The 16,607-nt window shown below is 41.6% G+C and overlaps 2 protein-coding genes across 2 annotated transcripts in view; one reads left to right on the top strand and one right to left on the bottom strand.

Moving 5' to 3' along the window:
• Positions 1-16,607, bottom strand: part of ralgapa2 (Ral GTPase activating protein catalytic subunit alpha 2) — a gene marked incomplete at its 3' end in the record, with an annotated part of 559,582 nt that overhangs the window by 503,013 nt on the left and 39,962 nt on the right. The window lies entirely within an intron of this gene.
• On the top strand, positions 1,199-11,421 carry LOC308305697 (lysozyme g-like). The gene is made up of 5 exons (XM_080750536.1): positions 1,199-1,268; positions 4,558-4,641; positions 5,630-5,886; positions 7,637-7,793; positions 11,019-11,421. Exons 1-5 carry the CDS (start codon positions 1,265-1,267, stop codon positions 11,195-11,197), a joined length of 681 nt encoding a protein of 226 aa, XP_080606662.1. The 5' UTR covers positions 1,199-1,264; the 3' UTR covers positions 11,198-11,421.

Here is a 16,607-nt window from a genome sequence, read left to right on the forward strand (position 1 = left end):
ACGTCACACAACATGGTGCTCTATCAACAACCTCCTGCTCAATACCTCCAAAACCACTGAAATAGCCATAGACTTCAGGACTGCAAACATGACCCTCAAATCTCCACTGACAATATCCAACCAACCCATTACCCTCACAGACTCTTTCAAATTTCTCGGAACCCACATCAGCAATAAACTCAAATGGGACCTCAACATCACCACCATCACCAAGAAAGCTCAGCAGCGACTGTACTTCCTCAGGCAACTGAGGAAGTACAGGGTGAACCAACGACTGTTGCTCCGCTTTTACTCTGCCATCATACAAAGTATCATCACCTCATCTATTACTGTCTGGTATGGTTCAGCTGATCAATTCTCAAAATCCAACCTACAGCGTATTATTAACAAGGCAGCAAAAATCATTGGTTGTGACCTCCCCACTCTGGACTCTATATATACTTCCCGAACCATCACTCGTGCCACTAAGATAATTAAGGACCCCTCCCACCCAGCCCATCGTCTGTTTTATCTCCTACCATCAGGGAAACGCTATGGATCAATCCATGCCAAGACCTCCCGCTTCAAAAACAGTTTTTACCCTACAGCCATACGAACTCTAAACTCCCTCAGTACCCCACTCCCTCTCCCTCCTCACACTAGCTAAATGGTTGTCTGTCCTTTTTCTGTTTTTCATGTCAGTTACACCCTAGTCAAACTACACACTACGAGCAAATACACACACTTCATTAGGACACAGATTAGGAAATTAGGGCTGGGAAATGTAACTAAATGAACTGCTCACATCCACCACTGCTCATACTTCAAACATGGGTTTGATATATGTTTTAATTGTATTTAACACACTTTAAACACTCTACACTGAGTTACATTTTATAGGGTACATTCATATGAATGACAATGATGTATGCTCTGTATTTCCCACCAGTGTATTTCTGTATTTCCCCCCTCCCCTTATCCTCGGTTTTGTCAACAGCGCACGAAGGCTGATATGATTTCCCGTAAAGCAAACCGTTGCTTCCGGGAAATGTACTGTACATTGTTGCTGTCGCCAGGCAGAAACCTCGTATCCCCTTCTATGTTTTGGACATACAAGGTTTTCTCCCACTTTCACTTTGGGAAGTGACTCAGAGTGAAACTTACAGAGTCCATTTAAAAGCTGCATGCTGCTGTGGTGGAACAGTCTGTTCTATAACCTCTACAAGTGGCTCCCTCACTGCAGGCTGGCTTCTAGCTTCCCGTGTTCATCAGAAGAAAAACAGAAATGGGTGAGACTTGTTGATTTTTATTTGAAATGCATACTGTAACGATTAGATGCTCCTTAAAAAAAAGAACAAATAAGAATGAAAAACAAACAAACAAACAAAAAACATTACATCTGGTAGGCAAAGTTTCAGAATTTAACTCTTGAATGCAATCCACTTCTCAACACATTAAATATATTGTCTTATAGATAGTAAAGCTACAACCGTATTGACTTCAAAATCTAGAAGTAGGCCTACTAGAATGTCCCATTTCTGAAGCTTTCAAAATGTATGCTAAAATATTTTGAAAATAGCAGGTCTATTATAGCTCACATGCTTTTATATATATATTAGTGATGCGCGGGTCAGGTTTTTTCCGCAACCCGCATTTAAAAAAATCACACCCGTGTGAACTGAGCGGTGGTTTACCCACCAACCCCCACCCCCCCCCCCCCCCCTGTGTGTGTGTGTGTGTGCGTGTGTGTGTGTGCCTGGCCTGGCCTGAAAACAGCGCCCCTCCCTTAACATATGTGGCCATAAAAGGTACTACACCACATGAGGCTACATACAGACCCACAGACCCACCCACATACCCACATACCCACCCACATACCCACCCACATACCTACACACACGGCCACGCTATGGAGACGGTGTGACCACCGCTCAAAAAAGATGGTAGGCCTATATCATCTCCACAGATGGTATATCATCTCCACAATAGCTCATCTTTATATACGGCTCTTCTAAGTACCCAAAGTCGCTTTACAGAAAGGTTTACAGTAGCACAATATTGTTATGGGCTAAATAAACAAACGTGTTGTTCAAATTGGGGTTTAGCCTAAAAGACATTCATTCAAAGACGTTCATTCTCTCCAAATTGCGGGGGCATCGTCGGGGTAAGAATGGCGTTTCAGATTTTATGTCAATCATATTTATACAGCTCCTTGCACTTCAAACAAACAGCAAAAGACGGACAATATTAAATCCTGTTGGTTATTGATTAATCACCAGATTGGAGAGATGGGAGCGACTCGAGGTGAGCGTGGTTGGTTCATTCAGTCAAAAAATCTGTCTCACTTGCGAAAGTTGTGTTTCAAATCGTATCCGTTGACTGGCTGGTTATATAACTTAACCGACACAAAGTATTTATAAACGGACTTGTGTGGATGACAGAGACATATAAGTGAAATCCTGATCAGCGATACACGCTGAATTGTTTGTGCTTTCTTCTCTGCTGTGCTCAGAAAGAGAGAATATGAAACCTGGTTAAGTGTGTGTGTGTTGCTTATATTATAAAAACTTCTCAAAGTGAAAGTGGGTCATTGGTTAAATTCTAACCAATGACCCACTTTCACTTTGAGAAGTTTAAGATGGGACCTTAGTTGCTCCCGCTGGTATCAGCAAAGACCATACAACTGTTAAAAACTCATTAAATGGCAAGGAAAACATGCAAACGTGCAATATAGATACGGGTTTTAAAAAGTGGGTGACTGGGCACCCTGGGCCTGGGGTGCCGTGACGGCAGACCAGGGGTGCTGCGAGATAATTTGATAATATTTCAAATGTATTTTGACACTTACATTAACCCTAGCCCTTTTTTAAATAATTTTTATCACTTAAAGTAGTTATTTTCAGTTCTAACCAAAATGGCTATTATCTCAAAGTTTTCCTCGCAACGAGAATAATGGCAAAAATGCCCTTGTGTTTCCCCTTAACCTATATGGAGGTGAATTAATTTGAATGTACAACACAATTCTGATTCTTGTAATAATTAATAACCAAAAATATACAATTTTGAGGAAAAAAGTTATATCATACCGTTATGCTAAAGGACAAGGTAAAATATGGCAAAATATAAGGTTGTGAGTGAAATAAATACATTATAGGGGTGCCCTGAGCCAAAACAATGTTTGGGAAGGCCTGGCTGACATACAGTATGATTTATCTAACAAAACCAAAAGTCGGCCTCCTGGTGGTGCAATAAAAGGCGGTTGTGAAAAGATGGAGGGCATCTCATGTGCGATTCCAAATAACCCAGCGCTGCACGTATATTATTCCCTAACACAGGGTTTTCCTAGAACTCATGTGCGATTCCAAATAACCCAGCGCCGCACGTACATTCCCTAACACAGGGTTTTCCTAGAACTCATGTGCGATTCCAAATAACCCAGCAACGCACGTACATTCCCTAACAAACATCACGGCGCCCGCCGTGGTAACATGCGATCGCATCGATCTCGCTATGAAACATCAGTAGCAGACATGTTTTGTTGTGTTTGATTACTAGTTCATAGCACTCCTATTCTGCCTGTTTCTTTGGTCAGCAAGTAGCAACAGGTTAGCCAGCCACATAACACCATTACACCAATAACAGTACGTCATCTGCTTTGCTACCGTTTGATTGGTCAGGCGGTGAACCAATCGCAGAAGACTGCCTCTTTGGCAACGCCCATCCCAGAAATGACAGTGGAAGGGCTTAGACTCAGTGGTGCAATGGTGATTCAATGTTTGGGGGGTCGCGAACGTCGCTCAACACCTACTATACAGGTCTATTGATATGCATATAGGCTTGTTTCTTTGTTAAAACAGTTGTCGAGTTGTGAACTTGGGGGGGTGCGAGACCCCGGCTCAGAAAAGATATGAGTCATCGAAGGCATGCGACCCAAGACTACGGCAACACTGCTTAGACTGAATAATGGAGTGAAACGAAATATAAATTCAGACTGAAAATTCAGCCTTAAAGATGCAGTGCCATGATTTCTTTCCCCCCCAAAATTAGATGATCAGTATTATGATTACTTTATGACTAGGAGGAAGATATTTTCCAAAAAAGTGTACAGAAAGAGTTAAAATTAGTTTTTATGTGGCCACACCCACCAGTTCATTAAGTATGCCTGGTTGTCATGGTGGGTGGTGACCAACGCCCCATAGTGCATTGCGCAGACGCTGTACCGAGCTTCCGGCGCCGCAGCCGAGTGTGATTTACAAGCTCACAACGGGCTGCATCTGCGACGCGACGTGAGCTTGTATGTCTGCTGTTAAACCGGAAGTGTGGTCCAAATAATCTCCAGTAAACTCCCGCGGAAACAGGTGGATAGAAATGAACGTTTTTCTTTTTTACGTCTAAACTTAGACTAAACGTTGATTAGTTGAAAGCCTAGTTTCTAACAGACGTCTAAATGTAGACCGGCGTCTGTTAGATGTCTAATCAACGTCTAGTCTAAGTTTAGACATCTAAAAATGTTCATTTCTAGACCAGTGTTTTTAATTTCAGATGGTGTGCTCAGGGGCTCTTGTGTTGTGATTATAGGGGATTATGGAAACATCGACAAGGTTGACACCGTTGGAGCGTCAGATATAACAGCTAAGGAAGGCGAGGGGTTGAGCTACAGTGGTACGTATCCAGTGTGTGTTGAACGTTTGTTGTTTTTGAAAGCCTATGACTTCTCAAATAGAAACATTATACTGTTATAAACACATACTGTCATGACCGGGGGGCGTTCTCCATTCCGACATGTCGCCACTCCGACAGTGACTTCTTATTGTCGGAGTGGCAACACTTCCATAGAGGTTAAGGTTAGGGTAAGAGATAAGGTTAGTGTCGGAATGGAGACATGTCGGAAAGGAGACATGTCGGAATGGAGAGATGCACTCGTCAGGACCAAGCAGTCATATGGAGATAAACTTTAAAACGTGTGGAAGGACTACTACGTTGAGTAAACGTGCTTTTCCATCAGTGTTGTTTTTGACAGCTAATTTTGATTTAGTTTTAGTCATAGTCTTTAGTCATTTAGTCACCTGAAAAAGTTTTCGTTTTAGTCTAATTTTAGTCGACTAAATATAATAGGATTTTTGGCTTAAATCTACAGTTGATTTAGTCAACTGTAGAATTGTATTTTGGCAGGCCTTGATGGCATCGTAATGGCTGATTTTACACTTGGCTGCGTGCTGAAAATATCAGATCTACAAGCTCACAACGCATCGCGCTGCAACACGTTGAAAAACTTAAAACTTCACGATTTTTCAAAAATAGCAGATCTACAAGCTCGCAGCGAGGCACTCGGTGCCACGCTGTGAGCTTGTATATCTGCTATTTTTCAATAGCTGCGACGCGTTGTGAGCTTGTAGATCTGATATTTTCAGCACGCAAAACCTGAGAGCAACCAAATATAAAATTACTCTCTTCTCCACTAGTCCCTCCCTAACGTTTTAGTCTAGTTTTTATTTTGTTGATGAAATTGTCAATATATTTAGTCTGTAGTTTTAGTCATCACAGCTTGGTTTTTATTTTGTTTTTATTTCGTTTTCGTCAGTGAAAAAAAAACATTTTTCGTCATAGTTTTAGTCTACGAAATCAACACTGTTTTCCATCCCTCTCAAAGGTGAACGTGCCTCAAAGAAAATGGCTGAAGACGATGCGGAAGCCATGGACAAATACACCACTATCATACGCAGAGTGGGGCGACGGAACGGCGTGGATCCAGCTGTCATCGCTGGCATCATCTCCAGAGAGTCCAGAGCTGGGAAAGCTCTCAGTTGGGGGAGAGGGACAGAGGGGCATAAAGAGGAGTTTGGCTGGGGAGACTGGGATCCATCCAGAGGGCCGAAAGGACTATATAATGGCTTTGGACTGATGCAGGTAGGCAAAAATAAAAATAACAAGCCTCCGGGCTATGGAGACAAGGATTAAAGAAATTGGAAAATGGAAGGCCTTTGGACTGATGCAGGTGATTAGTAGTAGGGGTGGGCGATATGGAAAAATACAATATCACAATATTTTCCCAAGCTGTATCACGATACACGATTTTATCACGATTATTTTTTCAAGTTGGTTTTTATGGATATTTTTCAAGTTACAAGTTACAAAAAGACTCTCTGGGTTCCTTTTGGGAGGTCTAAATTGAACTTTACAAGTATGTAACTCTGACAGTATACAAATGAAACCAAATGGACCCGTAAAGGACGGGTCCATTTGGACCCGTAAGGGTCCAATTGGTTTCATTTGTATACTGTCAGAGTTAAGTGGAGACCTTGACATTTAAAGTTTGAGAACTACGGATTTATATATCTGTGTATTCAGTGGTGCTTTGGGATTTTCTTTTCCGGGCGGACGATCATTTATTGACGTCACATGCACGCCCGTGGACGCGGCTCTAGAGGCTATTTAGATAGAAAGGATGTCAGCAGATCTAATGGTGGGAAAACAATAGTTTTCTAGTCTTAATTACGTTTGCATTGTTACTTAAGATTTTATGTTCTACTTTCTTTTAATTCATTTAGAAAATACAGCGCTGCAGTAGGCTAGAGAAACAAAGTTTGCCTTGAACGAATCTCAAACACTAAATACCACAGTAATGGAGCCATGTATGAGGACACACACACATCGACACATGCACATGCAGTCACAGCTGGAAACCTAGGTGTTAAAGTAGGCTATATCTATATGAATAGAGGGGGCTTGAGGACGCTCACACATTCACCACTAGAAACCTGTTATGCAAAGTATAGTAGCCACTGATTAAAGTATTGCTTGTAGTTATCACGGATTCGCGGGGTGGGGGGTTGTCGCGGCTCTCGCGGGGGGTATGCACGCGTTTACACGGTCGTGCACCGTTCGGTGCCGTCCGTGCGTCCGTGTGGGAATTTTTCGACCACACGGCGTCCGGTCGCGTCCGGCCTCCAAAGCGCTACTGTGTGTATTTATACTCCCCAGTGTGTTCTGTTCATTGTCGGTTCGTCATCGTAAGTCTGTGGTTAATCTTTGTCTTGTCTGTGGTTAATCTTTGTGGTTAATCTTTGTCTTGTATGCCAGCTAGTGTTTCCAGTCTTGGAGTCATTTTGTGCCTTGTGTTTATTTTGCCCTTAGTTTTCCCAGTATAGTTTTTTCCCCTTCTTTGTTTGCCGCTTTACTTAAGTGCCAGTTCACCTCTGGGACAACCAGATCTTATTTTATTGTTGTTTGGGACACGATCAACACAATCCTGAGTTATGTTTTGTGTTCAATCTGTGTTTTGAGATGTTTTAGTATTTCAGCATGACCAGTGATGCCTTTTGCATCATATGATGCAAAACACATCACTGATGAAATGTAAGGAAAAAACTTAAGGAAACTAGGCTTTCAGCTCCCTAACGCCGTCTTTGTTTTGGTGAATAACGAAACCGTATTTTGTATTTTTACTACAGACGAGAGGGTGCGCAGCTTTTCCTGCGGCGCAAGGGCTCATCGGTGACACATAGCGTTAAGGAGAACTCATGCGACTAAAACCAAAACATATTATTGAAGTCTCCATGGCATGAGTAATCAATAGAAACAAAGTCATTTTGGGGGTGAACTACTCCTTTAAGTAGTACTTTTTCCACCACTGAGTGATGCAAGTATCTTTCTGTAGGTTGATGTCGATCCAAAAGGGGGCAACCACATAAAAGAAGGTACATGGGACAGCGAGACGCACCTTGAGCAAGCCACTGGCATCCTGATCGGCTGGATTAAATTTATCCAGAACGAGAAAAAATTCAAAGGGTGGAACAAGGAACAGCAGCTCAAAGGTATCGTTTATAATATCCACGTTTTCATGAATGACCAAAGACTGTTCACTTTCTATTCCAGTATAATGCAGTGGTTCTCAACCAGTGGTCCGGGCAGGGGCGTCATTTGGGCCCCTAGCATTTCTGAGCATTTAGGGGAAAAAAGTAAGCCTCTAGCCCATTCCTGAGTTATTTTTTAAAGAATAACCAACTGCTTCACACAGAGACCAGCTGGCGACAATTGAGTTGATTGATTGGAATGTTAAGTGATCAGCTCTCTCTCTCTCTCTCTCTCTTGTCTCTCTCTCTGGTTGTCTGGCTATGAATATACCTGAACATACCTGCAATATCCGTCGAACTGTACTCAAAGATTACACATATTAGGCTTGAAAATGAATGATGTTAAGAAAATAACTTATTTTTTCAAAACATTGAAAAATAATAATTAAAAAGGGATTTAAAACATTTTTAAAGTATATAAAACCAGAAATTCTTCACGCGCGTGGAAAAACTCCATTCCTTGCAACACCCTAGATATTGGTCAAATTACGCCTCTGGGTCCGGGGACCACTAGCGGCAGTGGTCCTTCTGAGGGGGTTCAGGTGGTCCCCAGATAAATGACAGGGAGTTGGTTACAAATTTCAGGAGCAAGAGCTTCAAATTCTCTCCTAAATCTAGTCAACAAGGACTGCAGTATGCACTGGGGAAATGTGCATGACATTATTTCAACAAACTAAACTAAAAACACAGGGAAATGTTAAGAGGGAGAAACATGACAGTCGTATCTCACGACAGTCAGGAACAACCTCAACCTGGTGCGGAGCAGTTTAGCCAATTTGCTACACGTCAACACAAATGTTCAGATTTCAGAAAGTAAAGTGCTTATTGAAGGCTCACGGATGTCACAATATGTTACGCTCAAGCAGAATTACCCGGATCTTCCATATTGTTTAGCTTTTTTAGCTTTTTGATGCGGCCATTTTTCTAAGATCTTAGAAAATGGCAACCGATCGGGTTAGAATGCTTCTTATTGAACAATACGGAAGAAACAGGTAATTCTGCTGGAGTGCACCATAATGTGGCATCCATGAGTAATCGGGGGATATCTTAAAAAGTCCTGGAATAAATTCCTTACCAAAACATTTCTTCACCAATGTGTTTGTAAAGGTGTCTAGTAACACATCTCACAAAGACTGAAATTCAGTTTCCCAAGAAAAATCTTTGACAGCTAGGGTAATTCTGGGTCTCATTCACTCACTATACACTATACTATAGGGGAAAAAAATCACTCCCAAAAAATATGCTTTAAGTGGGATGTCTAACTAGGTGTTTTTAATTATTCTGAATCCATTACAAGCATTTGTTTTGCACATGGTGCACAATGATGGTTTAGTGATGAGTCATCACTTTTCACAGTAGTATGGGGTCCATTTCTAGCCCAAGGAATGTTTTTGGTGCCTAGCTGTCAAAGATTTTCCTAGGGAAACTGAAATTCAGTCTTTGTGAGATGTGTTACTAGACACCTTTACAAACACATTGGTGAAGATTTTTTTTGGTAAGGAATTTATTCCAGGATTTGACACTATTTCTAAAGATATCCTCCGATTAGAGCCTTAGGTAAGCACTTACGTCTACACAAATATGGCAAATTCTGCATTTTCAGGAACATTTTCAGGGAAAGATCAATAAATACTGAAGAGTTGAAACAGCACATCTGTACATGGCGGTCGTGAGATACTACCTCTGAGGGCCCCTGGGCACTGAAGCTCCAAGGGCCCCCCTCTACGTAAGCACTACAGGGCTCCAGACTAACTGTTTTCAGCATTTAAAAAGTAGCTTAACGATTTGACAATTGACTGACAATCAACATAAATAACAATGTACTATTATAGTACTACTACATGGTCAAAACAAGCCATATCCTTCCCCCAAAAATGCAGCCGAGCACTGGTGGCACATTGTACTTACACAGTTGCACTAGCAGCAGCATTCTCAACAAAAAAACACACAAAATCGGGGGGTTGGGGGCATCATTTAATGTATTTCATTCGGATTAGATAACAACTAAATGGCTGGGGGTTTACTTTATTTTTATTTATTTTTTTGATTGTTTTTGCCACCCTGGAGGGCCCCCTGATTCCAAGGGCCCCTGGACACATGCCCAAAGTGCCCATATTGTAGATCCGGGCCTGGTCATTAAGCTGTGTATGTGTTCAACAACACAGCTATGCAGCCTTCCAATTTAAAAGGGATATTCCACTTTCAAAAAACCTTTTGGTCATTTTATCTTCTAATCAGGCTTTTATGAACCCCTTGAACAGTTTTTAATTTGCTTAATTCAATATTTAGATATTTGATGTAAATGTTATTAGGCCCTCCAGGCCCAAGGGCCTCTCCCCATACACACCCATTGTAACTTCAAACTCCATTTTAACCATGACAGATTCATTAAAAACATTTGGCACATTTCACTCAGGTTTTTTCATCTCACTCATGTCACTTTGTCTGCTGACCTCACTCGGCAACAAAATTAAAAAATAAACAAAAATAAAAATAAAACAATTCACAGGAGGCAAGCAGTGATCACGCCATGATGTGCACTGCAATGTAGTTTCAAATGCACTACATTGCAGGTGCTTTTTGAGAGTAAAAAACTAAAAAAGAAGAAGAAGACGACATGTGTGACATGCATGATCTGGGCAGATTGCCCCAGGAAATGTGCCAATCTCAACCCAAAACAACGGTACAACATTTTTACCTGAAATCCCCTTAAGTGCAGATTTCAATATGGGAAAGGGGTGTTTATTTTTATTTTGTTGTATCAATCTTTCCTATGCCACATCAATACATGGAATTGTGGACAAAATCTTCTATCCAATGACAACAAGTTTTGGGTCTGAGAGGCCAAATCTCATCAAATGGTCTCAAATGCTGAATAAATAACGGACCTTGATATGACAAAGGTTGAAAACCACTGCAGTAATGAAAGAAATGCTGAAATGGTATACAGAAAGAAAGAAAGAAATAAAGAAAGAAAGAAAGAATTTTGGGATCAAATAAAATAAAAAGTCCATATATGGGCATTCCCAGATGATGTCCTATTAGGGGAACCACACTAACAGAATCCATATGTGGACACGATAGATGGCCAAGACATATATATGGCGCGACCTCGCCCTTAGGCGTCTTACTGGTACAACTGTACTCAGATGACACTGTGGATGATTGTGATATGTGTTTTTATAGGAGGGCTGGCAGCCTACAACACGGGAGGTCGAAATGTCCACTCCTACAGAGGAGTGGATGACAACACCAAAAGCGGGGACTACTCCAACGACGTGGTGGCCAGAGCTCAGTGGTACAAGAAACATTGGCGTCGTGTCAAAGATAGAGAGTGTCATGAAGTTATCGCTTCATGTGATTAACCATAGGATTGTTTTGCTAAACTAAATCTTTTCTTTTGTTGTTTTGGCTTCTATAGGGACCAAGACCTCAAGACCTCTCCCTCATTTCCATTTCCTTTCTTTACCGTTTTGGCTTCTGTAGGGAACAAAACTATCGAAAAATTACAAGGTTCAAATCTTTTGACCCCCCCCCCCCCCTCATGTCCTGGGGGGAGTACTTTATAGTACTATATAAACAACTTCACAGTATATTCTGAGGCTATTCAATTGTTTAGATAGGCACAATTCAAGTGAGGAGGATGGGGTAGCATTTTACTTCTGGCCTGTTTGCTGTTTTTATTCTTGTCAAATACAGGATCTATTCACCATCACTGTTATCTATGTCCTCCCTTATACTGTTGGCAGATTATCCCGTCCAGTGCCATATCACTTGCAGAGAGGAGTGCAATAGATTGTTTGAGCAGCTGCACTGTCCCTTGCAAGTTGCAACCTGTTTTGCAGCCAAGATTGTTTGAGCAGCTGCACTGTCCCTTGCAAGTTGCAACCTGTTTTGCAGCCACATTTGATGAGCTCAATTACTGCCTTTGGAGCAGGGAGGGCAAGACACCTGACTGGAACATACCCTCCACTCTCTGAATTCCATCATTTCTCTTCAGTTGGTGGAAGCTCAGGGCAATTGGACATTGGTGTCAGGTGACCAAACACAAATGTCTCGCAAGACAACATTAGCAGCAGCCTTTTCATGTGTGCACCTCCTCAAAATCATGTCCCTTGATGAAGGTATCATATATGACAACGAGAATGAAAGGACTGTCCCTTGAGAAAAACTCAAGCAGTCCCTGGCCTTACACATGTAAACTTCTCCTTGGTTGATCACGCAGTCAGGAGTTCCTTAATGGACATAGTGAGCTTCATCTCTGGATGAAGACATCATATTTTTTAATGACTGATCCATATTACCTATCAAAGACAACTCGACCCTCAACATAGCCAGTCATCTTCATTATGATGCGTTTGTTGAATGCATCCTGAAGATCTGACAGCTTCAGAATGCTTGGTGTCTTTTTCATGTCGAACTTTGACAGAATAATCGTCCTCCGTCAGATCATGCTATGGGACACCTGGAAGATCTTCCTACAGGAGCTCTGCCCTGGCATCTTCAATTAAATGCAAAATCTGAACCCCCTCATTTTCTGACAGTTTGGTCCCCAAAGAAGCCAGAACAGAAAATAAATCTATGGGACTTTAAGCCGAATATAGGACCAAAACTGAAGTGACCCCCCCGCCACAGGAAATGGGGGAGGGGTATGAAAATGTGAACCCTGACATTTTCTGATAGTTTGGTCCCCATTGAAGCCAAACCAGCAAACAAATATCTATTTTAGCAAAAAGATGCTATGGGAATAAATTGCCGAATAGGGACAAAAACAAGGTGACCTGCCCCCAGGAAATGAGGGAGGGGTCTGAAAATGTGAAACCCGTTATTTTCTGATAGTTTTGTCCCTATAGAAGCCAAAACAGCAAACAAATCATTTTTTGCAAAATAAATCCTATGGAAAATTGGGAATGCATAGCCGAATAGGGCCAAAACTGAAGTGATCCGCCCCCAGGAAATGAGTGAGGAGTCTGAAAATTTGAACCTCGTCATTTTCGGTTAGTTTGGACCCTATAGAACCAAAATCTGTTTTCAATCCTACAGGAGCTGTATTTTGGACATAGCATACCGCACTATACTCACAGAGGTCTTCTGCTACTTATTGTAACCATATGCTTCTGCTTCGCTGGGGGATAAAAACACTACATTTCCCAACAAGCTTAGCGGCCGAAACGCCTGGTTTTCTCATTCATCAGGTGTCTCTCTGCTCCATTCTCTACACTGTGCTGCATGATAGTGCACAACACACACACGCGCGCGCGCGCGCGCCGGTAACTTCAATGCATTTACCGTAATAATGGCGCGGATGTGTAATGACAATGGAAAATGTCTAGTCCTCGATTATAATATGGTCATATTATAATCGAGGACTAGGCATTTTCCATTGTCATTGCCCTATTTTGAGGATGTGTTTTCAAGAAAAAATGAGCATGTCATGAACAACAATATTGTGGAGGGCCGGGCCAAAAGGCAGTGCTCCCCGCAAGATGTGCACCCCGCAAACTAAACACACGGCTTTACCTCCGAGTTCAGTAAATAAATACTTAGCAGTCTGCATTTGGCATTTGGCATTCGGCATCGACTTTACTTTTTTTAGACACTTTAGCCATTTTTGATGGGTAAGGTAGGGCAGGTCGTCTTGACTTGTGACCAGTCTGACCACCTGCTTGTTATTGAGACAACATCCAATGATCACACAAACGTGCTGATGTATGCATTGCGTCCATATGTACATGAATAAAAAACGTCAAAAATAAAAAGAAATGCAGTCCATACATGAGGTAAAATTAGAAAATGTGTTTATTTCGTAATTTGGCATTAACCCTACAAGGCCCGGTCAGAGTGAACCAAAGGGCTGCATACGGCCCCCGGGCCGCACAATGCCCAGGTCTGTGCTATGCTATCCGGAAAAAGGGATGATAATTGATAGTATAAATGTATGCATACAATATACCTGTTGATTTGAAATCTATTCAAACAATGTCTAATCATACATGCATCTATTGATTTGCATTTGAAATGTATTCAATGTATGCATACAATATATCTGCTGATTTGAAATAAACAAACACGAAAACTAACACAAATTGCCCTATCTTTTGGACTGGATCAACAACATTTTAAGGGTTTACACAATAATGTCCAGGTATTATTGATAGTACAGTACATCGCATCAAGCCTTCAGTGCACAATGGAAAGCTCTCAATCCTTTTTTGAGTCTGAATACTTTATTTTATTAGACAGACATGTCCTGGTGACTTGTTTACATTGTGGTCGTATGTACTGTAGGCCTACATTCAATTCATCAACATACCGTTGTTTTGGGTTGAGATTGGCACATTTCCTGGGGCAATCTGCCCAGATCATGCATGTCACACATGTCTTCTTCTTTTTTAGTTTTTTACTCTCAAAAAGCGCCTGCAATGTAGTGCATTTGAAACTGCATTGCAGTGCACATCATGGGGTGATCACTGCTTGCCTCCTGTGAATTGTTTTATTTTTGTTTATTTTATTTTTTATTTCGTTGCTGAGTGAGGTCAGCAGACAAAGTGACATGAGTGAGATGAAAAAAACCAGAGTGAAATGTGCCAATGTCAACCAGAGACATCGGTAGCATAAAAAGGTGTGTTCCCATACCGTGACCCCTCTCTTCTACCCTTTATTTATTTTCCATGGAAATAAAACAATAGAAAACTAGTACTGCACTCTGTCGAAGTGCCAACTTGCGCCTCACGCTCAAGCAGGCCACACATGGCCTACTTGTGCGCAAGCAGATACATTCATTCACGTACATTCACATACACATACATTAATCCCAGCCATTCCAGGGCTACAGTCGTAAAAAATCCAGTCACCTACATACATACCAAACTGAAAACAGTACATGCACATGCTGTGCTCGCGCAAGTAATAAACTAATTTCACCCACTTCTTGACTTCTGAAGCCTGTGATATGACAGTACAGCTGATTTAGTCTATAGTAGGAAAGGGGGGTCGACGCATAGGGTGGATGTTTTATTTCGCCACCTGTTTTTTCTTAATCCTTAAAGGGTATATTTTAAGGTTCTGCCTGGTGCCAAGCTGAAATATCGTCCCAAGGGGTTCATTGTGGGCTCGCTGAAAGCGAGCACACGTATGTTATCCTCATTATTTATCTATCAGGCAGGCAGGCAGTCAGTCAGTCAAGTTCTCCTCAAAACTTTGGCACCTTTCTACTCCTACATACCGTACTTACACCAAAAATCACTGTTCAAACATCAATGTGTTCAGCTTACTATGGCGACTTGTGCTATGACTTTTTATAACAATTGGCCAAAGGGTGGCGCTGTAGTAAGCCTTTGAAAGTGCAGGTATAGCTCATGCTCTGTTTGAAATACAGCCATGAAACCTGGACACACTGTAACGGTTTCCACTTAATTGCTATTTGTTTGTTTCAAGGGGTGCCAGGTAGACTCGGTCTACCAGAGAAATATTTGATTTGATACTTATTTTTTTATATTTTTATGAGTTCTTCCTCATCTGGAGTTTAACCATTGTGAATACCGTACAAAGGATTTATATATAAAATATAACCCTTGTTGAGAAATAAACCAACACAACACACTTTGACAATTCAAGTTCAACTGTTTAGTGAATGAAACCAGTAGCGGGGCAGATAAATGCATTTTTGTACTAAAATACTTCACAAGTGGAAAGAAACCTAAAACTTTTCACAAGTACTCCTTAGGGGTTGTTCCTATGATAAAACACGTTAGACACTGAAAAATCAAAATGGCTGCCATGTTTCCAAGATGGCTGCCTCTGAACAGTATGCCAGCCAGTTAATGTCCGATTTTCATAATATTAGAGTTGTTTTGTATGTTTTAAAACATCCTGAGTTCATTTATTACACTTTTAAAGCAGCCAGAATATCCTTTCTGACTTTTGGTTGGGGTCTTTCCTCACCTGGGACCCCCCAAACAGACCCCTGAGCCTATTTCAGTAATCGCTTTGCTCCTGCTCAAGAGCAATGTTAAATTAGATCATAACTGAAGCATACAAGTTGTTGTAACTGGGCTCTGAAAGCAAAAATGAGTAGTAGCAAATACCAGGGGTCTTCCACGGGGCGTCCGGGACCCAGGGGTCCTCAGTTACTACAGGGGGCCTGCCGAATCTTGATGGGGACTTTTCTTTTTTTTACATTTGAAACAGTTTTTATTAGTATTCTCAGTATTATTTATAATTGTTTTGTGTTAGACAGACAGGTTCACAGCTGTTACTGCAGGGATTGCAAGAATTATGGTATTGTAACTTCTCACTTTGAGCGCGCAGACTAACATGTCCATTTATTGCTCTACACTCACACTGACAACACAACAAACACACACACACACACCTCTTTGTTATCATCACCCCAAAACCCACACCCTATGCTCTTAAAGCTCACGGTAGAGGTCTTCGGACCTGCCCGAGATCCGACCCGCCCCGAGCCGGGTAACGGGGCCATTTCCGAGCATTTACCGCGGGGCGGGCCGGGGCCGGGGCCGTTTGCCCCGGTTCCCGGGTATCTGATGGTGAAGTCGCCGGTTCTTGTTACCCGAGATTGAATGAAAGAGAACGCAACAACTGCACCAAATAGATAACGCCACACGATGGCACTAAAGATGCAGCATGTAATCTGATGCATTGGTTGTGAGAGAAGTTTAGAACTCACTCAGTCACAACAACATTATCAGTTGGATTGTTATTATTATCAAAGATTGTTTATATTAACATACCGTTTTGGTTAATGGTTTA

Source organism: Nannobrachium achirus (genome assembly GCF_963921795.1).
Source record: "Nannobrachium achirus genome assembly, chromosome: 20".
NCBI classification, from domain to species: Eukaryota; Metazoa; Chordata; class Actinopteri; order Myctophiformes; family Myctophidae; genus Nannobrachium; species Nannobrachium achirus.